This window comes from Hevea brasiliensis, chromosome 11 (genome assembly GCF_030052815.1).
Source record: "Hevea brasiliensis isolate MT/VB/25A 57/8 chromosome 11, ASM3005281v1, whole genome shotgun sequence".
Lineage (NCBI taxonomy): Eukaryota > Viridiplantae > Streptophyta > Magnoliopsida > Malpighiales > Euphorbiaceae > Hevea > Hevea brasiliensis.
The window spans coordinates 91456122-91468189 of NC_079503.1; the positions used below are offsets into that span (position 1 = coordinate 91456122).

Consider the following 12068-nt stretch of genomic DNA (forward strand, 5'->3'; position numbering starts at 1 on the left):
TTAGGAAGGAACAGGATAGGAGGAGAATCAGGGTTGGTACTTGGAATGTTGGATCACTTACAGGAAATTAATAGAGCTTGTGGATACCTTGGAAAGGAGAAGGGTGAATATTACTTGCATTCAGGAGACTAAATGGGTAAGAAAGAAAAGCAAGGAAGTGGGTAATTCATGGTACAAACTGTGATTTACCGGAAAGGAGAGGAACAAAAATGGAGTACGCATAATTATAGATAGGACATTGAAAGATGCTGTAATAACTGTGAAAAGAGTAGGAGATAGAATTATAATAGTAAAACTAGTACTAGAAGGAAAAACAATAAATGTAGTTAGTGTTTATGCCCCACAAATAGGACTAGATAGTGAGAGTAAACAAAAGTTTTGGAAAGATATGAATGATCTAATACAAAGCATACCGAATGAAGAGAATATTTTCATCGGTGGAGATTTGAATGGACATGTAGGAAATGATAAGCAAGGTTATGAGAATGTTCATGGAGGTTTTGGGTTTAGCAGCCGAAATGAGTAAGGAAAAAAGCATCCCAAATTTTGCTATGGCATACGACCTAGTACTAGCAAATACCTACTTTATAAAAAGAGTCACATTTAGTGACTTTAAAACGTGGGCAACATAGAAGCCAAATTGACTTCCTCGTAACCAGGAAGACAAATAGAGCTCTATGCAAGGATTGCAAAGTCATTCCGAAAGAGGCTTTAACAAGTCAACATCGGTTAGTGCTCTTTGATGTCAAGTTTAAGAACAACTCAAGTAAGATCAGAAGAAATAGTGTAGCTCGAACAAAGTGGTGGGAGTTCAAAGGAGTAAAGCAAGTGAAGTTCAAAAATGAGCTTTTCAAGTCCGAAGCATGGAAGCTGGATGTGGAGGCCAATGGTATGTGGATACAGATGGCATCAAAGATTAGAGAAGTAGCTAGAAAAATACTTAGGGAGTCTAGAGGATATGGACCACCCTCAAAAGAGAGACGGTGGTGGAATGAGGAAGTACAAAAGGTAGTGAAGAGAAAGAGGGAATGGTATAAGAAATTACCTAAGTGTGATAATAATGAGGCATATGAACAGTACAAGATAGCAAAGAAAGAGGCAAAAAAGACAGTTAGTCAAGCAATTGAAAAGTTATATGAGAAACTTGGAACTAAAGAAGGGAAGAAAGATATTTATGGATTAGCAAGGAGAAGAGAAAAGAAATGTCAAGATCTCAATCAAGTTAGGTGCATTCAGGATAAAGAAGGAAAAGTGTTGGTGAAAGATGAAGACATTAAAGAAAGATGGAGAAATTATTTTAATGATCTCTTTAACAATAGTCAAAGTGGTAATAGTATGAATATAGATTATAGAGCAATAGAAAAGAATGTGAATTATACTAGAAGGATTAGATTTTTAGAAGTAAAGGAAGAACTTAAAAGAATGAAAGTGGGTAAAGCCTATGGACCTAATGGAATACCAATTGAAGTGTGGAAGTGTTTGGGAGATATGGGAGTGGCATGGTTAACTAAATTATTTAATAAGATTCTAAACTCAAAGAAAATGACTGATGAATGTAGGAGGAGTATTTTAGTACCTACTTTTAAAAATAAAGCAGAAATACAAAGTTGCTCAAACTAGGGGGGAATTAAACTCATGAGCCATACTATGAAATTGTGAGAGAGAGTTGTGGAACATCGACTACGTCATGACACTTCTATCTCTCCCAATCAATTTGCCTTAATGCCCGATTGTTCAACTATAAAAGCAATCTTTCTCATTAGAAGCTTGATGGAGAAATATAGAGATGTGAAGAAAGATCTACACAAGGTTTTTATCGATTTGGAGAAGGCTTATGATAGTGTTCCAAGAGATGTCTTATGGAGAATGTTAGAACAAAAGAGGGTATCTATTAGATACATACAAGTGTTGAAAGATATATATGAATGAGCAACTACTATTGAGCGCACAGTGGGAGGTGACACGAGATTTTCTTATCTCAGTTGGATTACACCAAGGTTCAGCTGTAAGCCCTTACCTTTTTACATTAGTTTTAGATGAATTAACGAAACATATACAAAAGAATATTCCTTGATGCATGATGTTTGCGGATGATATAGTTCTGATTGATGAGACGCGAAAATGAGTCAATAGAAAGCTAGAGCTTTGGAGAAGTACTATAGAGTCAAAAGGCTTTAAGTTAAGTAGAACAAAAACAGAATACATGTATTGCAAGTTCAGTGAAGGCGAACTGGTGATAGGAAAAGAGTTAGTTTGGATGGAGTGGTACTGCCCCAGAATAATCACTTTAAATATCTCGGCTCAATCCTTCAAGTAAATGGGGGATGTGAGGAGGATGTTAATCATAGTATTAAAGCCACGGGAGTTTTATGTTATCGCAAGATTCCCAATAAGTTGAAATGAAAATTTTACCGTACAACCATACGACCGGCCATGTTATATAGTAGTAAGTGTTGAGCACTGAAGGAGTCGTATGTGTCTAAGAGAAGAGTTGCGGAGATGAGAATGTTAAGGTAAATGAGTAGCCATACTAGACTAGATAAAGTCTAAAATAAGAGTATTAGAGAAAAAGTAGGAATGGAGCCAATTGAGGATAAGTTGAGAGAAGGGAGATTGAGGTGGTTTGGTCATGTGAATCGTAGGCATAAGGAAGCTCCAGTCAGACAAGTAGAGCACATTAGGTTAGAGGATAGAAAGAAGAGAAGGGTAGACCTAAACTGACTTGGGGGAGAGTAGTACAACATGACCTAGAAGCATTACACATTTTCGACGATTTAACACAAAATCGTTGAGAGTAGAGAAAGAGAATCCATAGAGGCGACCCCAAATTTTTGGGATAAAGGCTTAGTTGAGTTGAATTGAGTTATCACCATTTGTCACCTTCATATCATGCTTTTGTTACCAAGTTATCCACTGTCCAAATGCCTATGATAGTGGCAAAAATGCCTCACCCCAGTTGGCAGCAGGCTATGGTTGAGGAAATGGCTACTCTTTATGATAATGATACTTAAGAGATAGCTCCCTTACCACATGGCAAAACTACAATTGGATGTCATTGGGTATTACAATTAAGGTAAGATCAAATGGGACAATTGATCGTCTCAAAACTCGTATAGTTGCCAACGGCTATACTCAGATATTTGGCCTTGATTATGGTGATATTTTCTTCTGTAGTAAAGATTGTTTCTCTGCGCCTTTTTATCTCTATGCCAGCCAATGTTTCATTGGCCTCTTCATCGGTTGGAAAATAAAAATGTCAGATTACATGAAAAGCTTGCTGAAGATATGGAGCAAACACTAGGATTTGTCTCTCAAGGAGAGCCTGGATTAGTATGTCGACTATGCTGGTCTCTTCATGGTCTAAAACAATCCTGGATAGCATGGTTTGGTTGATTTAATCTTGTTGTTCAACAATTTAGGATGCAAAAAAGTGAAGCAAACCATTTAGTGTTCTACCGACATTCTCTTCATGGCAAGCATGTTAATTTAATAGCTTATGTTGATGATATTATCATAACAGACAATGATCATGTAGGCATTGTCCAACTCAAACAACATCTAACTAGTCATTTTCAAACCAAAGATTAGGGAAAATTAAAATATTTGAGGTGGCTCAATCTAGTAATGATGTCATTTCACAAAGGATATATGCATTGAACATATTGAAAGAAATTGGCACACTTTATTGCAAACTTGTTGATACTCCCATGGACCCAATTGTTAAGCTTATTCCTAGATAGGGGGAGCCTCTAAAAGACCTTAATCAGTATCGAAGACTTGTTGGTAAGTTAAATTATCTCATGATCACAAGACCAGATATCTCTTTTGCAGTAAATGTGGTCAGCTAGTTCCTACAAGCTCCTTGTGATAGTCACTGGAATGCATAATGCACTAATTCGGATTCTCAAGTATATCAAAGGAGCTCTAGGACAAGGTCTATTGCATGAAAACAAGGGACATACACAAATTATAAGGTATTCTAACGCAGATTGGGCAGGATCTCCTTCAGGCAAACGACCTACGTTAGGGTATTGCATTCTAATTGGAGGGAATCTAATATCCTAAAAAACTAAGAAACAATAAGTGGTAGCCAAATTGTGTGTAGAAGCAGAGTATCAGGCTACAGCTTTCATTACGTGTAAACTTACAAAGTTAAAACTGCTTCTTAAGGAGCTAAAATGTGGAGGTGATAAGCAGATGAAGCTTATTTGTGACAATCACGCTGCACTATATGTTGCTTCTAATCCTGTGTTTTCGTGAGAAGACGAAACACATAGAGATATATTGTCACTTTATTAGACAAAAGATCGAATTTGAATGTATTGCAAGTAGTTTTGTCAGTTTGAATGACCAGTTAATAGACATTCTCACTAAATTTCTCAGAGGACTAGGATTGGGTATATTTATAACAAGGTAGCATACAATATGTGATGCAAGACATTTTTGAGTGAAGAAGTCAAGCAACAATAGAAGCATGCTAGTGTGAAAATGAGGGAAAATAACAATTTTTAGCAAGTTCGGGCAAAGTTGATTTTCGGGATAGTAGGTGTGAGATTCCCACACCCAGCTATGAGATTCTCTGAACAAAAGGCAATAACATTTTTTTTAGTTTATTTTCATATCTAGCAGTCCTAATTCACTTAGGGCGTCTTGTGAAGACTTCTAGCAGATGTAGAGATTAGATTGAAATTAATTAGGAAGTTTCCTACTCTATTTAGGACTGGTTAATGTTTTCTTATCTTATCTAAGATTTAGATTTCTTTCTATTTTATTTAGGATTTCTTATTGCATTTTAGTTTATCTAAAATTCCTATTTAGTAGTTTCATATTTCTATTAGGTTTAGGAGATTAATATCTATAAATACCTCAGATTTTATGTATTTTGGGAATAGATGGTTATCAATAAAAATGCTATAGAGAATTTTCTCTATTTTTCACTCTTATGCATGAAGTGTGTTTCTATTTGAGTTTCACGCTGCATTAGGTGGTATCAGAGCCGTAAAAATCACCCCAATCAAGATGGCTAACCTTGATGGAGGTGATGATGACCATGGCTCTTGCAAGGATGATCGAGGAGCTAAAGCTCATGAAAGGGACAACACGTTGCAACGATTGGAGCATCGTTTGGAACAACACTTAAAGCAACCAGTGGACCACAGATTGGGGCGTATAGAAAGACGTTTTGAAGAAACTGTGGGCCATCTTGTTGCTTTAGAAATTGACGCAAACAAGGATTGGGTGGGAAATAGAAGGCCAACTGATGGTGTAGCTTGTGTTGACCCTATTTACCTACCAATTCCTGCTCATAAGCAACATGTCTACGATAAAGACTTGGAAGAGGACATCTATGATCCCCATGATTATCCTAGGCATTGGTGGCAAGTTGATTATAGGAGGAGAGGTGTTTGTGGATATGATGAGAGGGCAAGCAAAGATTTTTGGTTGAAAGTTGATATTCCCAATTTTAATGGGAATTTGAATATTGAGAAATTCTTGGATCGGGTAGGGTATGTTGAGAGATTCTTTGACTACATGGAGACGGCACGGGAAAGACGAGTTAAATTAGTCACATGCCCGCTCAAAGGTGGTGCTTTCGTTTGGTGGGAGAGGTAGCAAGCTACGAGGAAGAGAGAAGGTAAGGGTCGGTTTATAAATGGTATAGGTTAAAGTGCCTATTGCAATAAAAATTCTTACCACAGATTATAAGCAAATTCTCTTCCAAAAGTACCAACAGTGTCAACAAGGAAACCGAATAGTCTATGAGTATCTTCTTTGAGTTCATGAGATTAGTTGAAAGGAATAATCTCCATGAATCCGAGGGACAACAAGTTGCAAGATATTGGTAGGATTGAGACCCGCAATCAAGGATCAAATTGGTATCCAAGTGCTAAGATCTTTATTTGAGGCAAAGAATATGACATTAAAGGCAGAGATGATGAAGTATGAAAGGGTGCACCATGATTCATATCCAAGGTATGATGAGGACAATGAACGGGCTGTAGTTGGGAAAGAGGAAGAGGAAGTTTCCCATAGTGCTCCTAATTTTGCCAAGGGAAGAAGACAAACGAAAATCCAATAGGTAGAGTTGACAAGGCCTCAAGTTTCCATCCCACAAAAGGTACAAATCCCTACAATAAACTAACTCCTATTAAATGTTATAAATGCAATGAAGAGGGCATAGGTCAAGCGAATGTCCAAGGAAGAAAACTGTGAACTTTACTGAAAAACAAAAGGAAATTTATTGTGAACCTGAAGAAAGCGAGGATGAGGATGATGATTTTGAATCTGAATAATCCATGGTAAGGAAGTTGATGTTCTTGCAAAAGGTCGAGGAAGAGTCCTCGAATATTCACGAAGAATTTGGAGGAAAGCAACTTAAGGTTACAATTGGAGCTTTGGTTGTACCACCTCAAACCATGGTGATTCCACAAGAAAAATTAATGAACCCTTTATGTCCTATTGTTTCTATTGATTTTATTTGTCCGAGTGTTTTTGAGAAGACAAAGGCAGCGGTGAAATTAATAAATTCAATCTCGTTCAATTCTCCACTGACTACCTCAATAAAGGAAGCTATATAGTGTACATCTCCAATAAGATTCTCATTCGCTTCCACTTCGAGGATTGATTTCAAGTAGGGGAGAATGGTGCTGGAGTTGTTTTGGCTATGCTTTTGGATCATTGCAAGTTATTTCAACTCGAGAACAAGTTTGTTTTTCAAGTGAGGGAGTATGATGCGGGAAATTTTTGAGTGAAGAAGTCGAGCAACAATGGAAGCATGCTAGTGTGAAAATGGGGAAAATAGTAATTTTTAGCAAGTTTGAGCAAAGTTAATTTTTGAGACAGCAAATCTCACTCCCACACCCAGCTGTGAGATTCTCTAGACAAAAGACAACAACATTTTTTTAGTTAATTTTCATCTCCAGCAGTCCTAATTCCTTAGGATATCTTGTGAAAACTTCCAGCAGCTGTAGAAATTAGATTAAAATTAATTAGAAAGTCTCCTACTCTATTTAGGACTTATTAATATTTTCCTTACTTATCTAGGATTTAAATTTCTTCCTATTTTATTTAGGATTTCCAATTGTATTTTAGTTTATCTAAATTTCTTATGTAGTAGTTTCATGTTCCTATTAGGTTTAGAAGATTAATATTTATAAATAACTCAAATTTTATGTATTTTGGGAACAGATGGTTATCAATAAAAATACTATAGAGAAGTTTCTCTCTCTTTCACTCTTGTGCATAGAATGTGTTTCTATTTGAGTTTCACACTGTGTCAATATGTACGCTCTAGCTTGAGGGGTAGTGTAAAAATAGGATTGTATATAATTGTAAATTAAGGGATTGACTCAATCCCTATAATCAAAGGATTCCTTGATTATGTATATCTTCCTATATAGGATCCTGTAAGCGTATATATACATGTAATAGCTTGAGAAAATAATGAAGGAAAACTATTCCACAAATTTCTTCTTCTTCTTCTCTGTTTTTTCACAACCAATAGGCAATCCAGACATGTGAGGACCTACATTAAAGTTATTTTATTATAGACATAAAAAAGCTCTAATTATACCTGGCATCAGCCACATGAAACAATTCTGCTATTCAAATCTATCTAGGGCCATGTACTACTTAAATCATAAGCCATTGTCTTCTATTTATGGAACCACACAGTTCCATCTCATCTGCAAATCATCTACTACAAATATCAAAAGCTAATTGTTGTTACTGCAATCATCAATCCTCACTTCACATGATCAAGCACTCTTGGTGCACAATAAGTACAAGCTCTAACTTCTCACAATTTGCTTCAAATTCAGTTCAAGTTAACCTATGAGCATTTTCATCTCAGTTTTGCAAATTCCAATGTGACATAGAATGAATTTCTAATAGGCATAAGCATCTTTTCAAAGTTCCCATTAAGTAATCCAAATGGTTCCAGTGTAAATTTTAACATCTTTAGGATAAAAGAAATTGATAGTTTTAAGAAAAAAGAAATTGAAGTAAAAAAATCAGCCAGCAAACAAACAAGTAAGATTCACAAGCATAAGCAATACATTTTGGACATATAATAACTTTACCTGGTTAATAAATCTCTTTCTGAGTTGGTTAGCCAGTAAAACAGCATCCACCTACAGAACAACATAACATAAAAAGCTTTCAATCCTGAAACCTTCCATAATGGAAGCAATGCAAAGAACAAAATCATCATTCCCTAAACACCAAAAGAAGTGGCCGATCTGCATACCTGTTCATTCTTAGTGCCCTTCTTCACAAATTCTAACTCAAGTGTCAGCAATGCAAGGTTGAAATTTTCAGGAGGGATAAACCTAAAAGAATTACCAGAAGAAAAGTTAAATAATTAGAAACCAATAAAGGGTGAACGATAAGCAGAGCATAAGGTATAATCAGTTTAACCTGCTCACAGAAATGGAGTCTCCAGTAGAAACTCTTGCATGCCGACGTTGAATAGCATTCAGGGCAATATTACTTGGACGAATGTTTTCGTGAGGAGTAATTCTTAGTTAAGGCCACAAAAAATCCAATGGCAACTTTAAGGCATTGATTAAAATGTTGCTAAAAGAAATTACATGCTGTCCTTCAATATTGAATTTAAACAAAGTTTTCCCAAACGCAAGAGAAAATATAAACCTAATAGCACTAGCAGCAATTAAAGCAACTCTTTATCAATCTTTTTCAATCACGATTAAGCCAATTCTCTCTCCCATTACATATCTTCTGAATTTCACAAATTAGAAATCGTCACTGTTGATATCAATCACACTAATGCGAACATAATTTGCCGATTACCAGTAATCAATGTTGGACAAAAAAAAAATCTCAAAATAATAAGTCGATTTCCAAAAGGAAAATGCTAATATAGTGCTGGAATTTAAGAGAATGATTTCAAAGAAATGGATTAAAGAGGAAATGAGAATGCAGATGAAAGGATATGAAAGAGATAAAACAAAGGAATCGCCGATTAACGCCATGAAGAACTTGGTTCCAGGGACGGCGAAGTTGTGTAGATCGGACGCTGAGCAATAGGCGAGGTTGGTGAGAGCGAGATCCGACGCTGGAGTGTTGGTCACGATCATCGTCGAGGGTGCAGAACCAAACCGTCCCGCCATTTTTCTCCTGTGTTTTCCTTTATTCCCTGTGAAGATCTGTTTGAGTTCTCTTTGCACAGAAAATAGCAAAAGAATCAAGGGGTTTGCTTCGATTTGAAGGCAATGAAATCGAAGTAGTTAAGTAATTGGATCCTGGGCGGAGAAACAGGTAAGAATCGGATCGAGTCACAATTCACAAGGGGCTGTGATTTTCATTTACGCCCGTGGCCTCAAGTTTCCGGGTTGGACTTCGGAATCGCGGGAGGAGTCAATAACTGGTTGAATTCCAAAGGACGAACCACGCGACACGTCGTTCGTTGGATTGCTAATCAATTACATTGCCGTTTACTTTTTTTTTTTTTTAATACAAAGACCTATATATATATATATTTTTTTTTATGCAAAGGCCTATACTCGCCCTTAAAATATGATTGATAGTTATACAAACTCTTACAATACTTTATTTAAAATATAGTGAAAGTACTCTGTTAAAAAAAAAAAAAAAGGTTAAACGAAATTTTATAATCCATCTCTTTAAATTTTTATAAAATAATATTTTTTTATGAAATAATTAATTATGAAAAATTTATTAACTAAAAAAATAAAATTTTTTCAACATCTTAAATTATCATTTTTTATCCATCTTAACTTTTGATTAAAATAATAGATTTTAAATTTGAAATATTTAACGAGTATAAATATGTTCTTTTAAATGAAGAAATTTTATTTTTTTTAAGTTAATAAATTTTTTATAATCGACCATACATAAAAAGTATCATTTTATAAAAAATTTAATAAGATGAATTGTAAAATTTTATTAAATCACCTTATTTTTCATAATAAAATAATTTTACTTTATTTTAAATCAAGTAATTATAAAATACATCAATGTTTCAGGGTCCAATTACATCATTTAATTTTTAAAAGTTATCAAATAAATCATTCAAATTTTAATAATAGATCATATAAACTCTTTTATCATTTTTGAGACAAATAAACTATTATTTAACTTCTAAAAATACATAATTAAACTATAATTTTTCTATAATATAAATCCAACAAGGTGCACGGGGTCTTATCAATAATCATGCATATTTGTTGCATCCTGAAGCAAATAAATTAATTATTTTTTACTGATTAATTCAAGAAACTTTTCTATAAGTTCATCATTTGTGTCATAATTTATGTAGAAAAGCTCTTGAATCATCTGATAAAATAACAACTTATCAACATACTTAAAATGCAAATATCTATGGAGATGTTGTAAATCAAATAAGTTTGTTGATAAGAACCTTATGAAAATTTTTGTGGACAGCCTTTGGTTGGATTTATAATAGAGACAAATTAAAATTCAATATTTTTTATCAATTTTTAAAGTTAAAGCTTATTTGATATATTTTTAAAATTTGAAAACTTATTTAATCTTTTTTAAAAGTTAAATGACTTAATTGAATGTTGAAACACTTTAAAAACTTATATGACTATTTGATATAACTTTAAGAGCCTAAATAGGCATTTACTCATTTTCTTCCCTCCTTATTTTTCCATTTTCTCTCGACAAAACAGCTTGTCATTTTCATAATTTATTTTGCAAAAGGCACATTTTGACCATTAAAGTATAAGATAATAATTATTTAAGTTATTAAAGTGTTTCGTGATTTAAATAAGCACTTCAAATTTTAATAAAAATTAAATAAGTTCTTCAAATTTGAAAAATAAATCAAATAAATTATTTTACTATTTTGAGGATAAAAAAAATCTTTTAACATTAACTTTTAAAAATAGATGAAGAAAAATTATAATGTAATTTATTTCTAATATAAATCCAGTCAATGTCGTACATGAAGATCTCTTAGTGCACAACTCTCGTCAACAATCCTATATATCTTATTTGTAATATCGCATTAAATAGCATATTATTAAGTTATTATACCGAATGTTTCAAAAAGCGTCTCTATGGAAACTACAAACACATAAAGAAGTTTATTAAACCATTTGGTAAAAAAACGAACTTATCAATTTGCTCTAAAATGTAGTAGATACTTATCGAGATATTGTAAATTAAATATGCGAGATTGCTGATGATGACACCATATACTAAAAAATTTTTGTGCTTCTGGCCCTGTGAATATTGCTTATTTTGGTGTTTATCAATGGTAGTGTACAATCGATTTACACACTAATGAAGATCTTTATATTTAAGCTATTTTTTTATTATTTCTTTATGCCCTAATCTTATTAACGGGTTGATAGACAAATTATAATTTAATTTTTTTATTTATTTTTAAAAGTTAAAAGACTTATTTAATTTATTTTTAAAAATTTGAAAAACTTATTTAATCTATTTTTAAAAGTTAAAGAGCTTAATTGAATACTGAAACGTTTTAATACTATGTTTGGATGAGGTTTTTGGAAGTAAGTTGTGGATTTTACAGATAATGTATACTTAGGTAACATGTTTGGTAGCAAAGTTTTTTTAATGAGGTAAGGTTTTGAAGAGTTTTTAAAGATTTTTAAAATCTCCGAAACCCGTAAATTTTCAACCCACAAAATTGATTAATTAAAAATATAAGAAGTTTAGAAATTTTAATAAATAATAATTTTATATTTCTCATATTACCCTTTTCTTTAAATTAAATATTGTATATTAATTCTATTTTCTTGCATAATAAATGTGTTTTTATAATCTTATATTTTACTTTTCTTTCTCATACATTTCTTTTAAACAATATCGAGTTATTAACTTACCTAATTTTATTTTAAAAAATTTTGTTTTATCTCTTTATTTTATTTTATTTAAAAAAACTTTATTTTATCTCTTTACATATAGTGGTGGCCACGGTTGTTAGTAGTATGCTCTAGAGCATATTATTTTGTATGTCTCTTATATATTTTTTCATTAATAAAAGGCAATTATTCTTTTTTGTTTACATAATTTATCTATGTGTAATAGAAAAG

General features: G+C 33.1%; 1 protein-coding gene across 1 annotated transcript in view; it reads right to left on the bottom strand.

The window, feature by feature from the left end:
• The window catches only part of LOC110648003 (vesicle-fusing ATPase), a 28221-nt gene extending 18799 nt beyond the window's left edge, over window positions 1-9422 (bottom strand). Inside the window, 4 exon segments of the mRNA XM_058130296.1 lie at window positions 8082-8132; window positions 8249-8330; window positions 8419-8514; window positions 8956-9422. Coding sequence (XP_057986279.1) covers window positions 8082-8132; window positions 8249-8330; window positions 8419-8514; window positions 8956-9131 — 405 coding nt within the window. The 5' untranslated portion in view covers window positions 9132-9422.
• Window positions 9423-12068: the final 2646 nt, after the last annotated feature.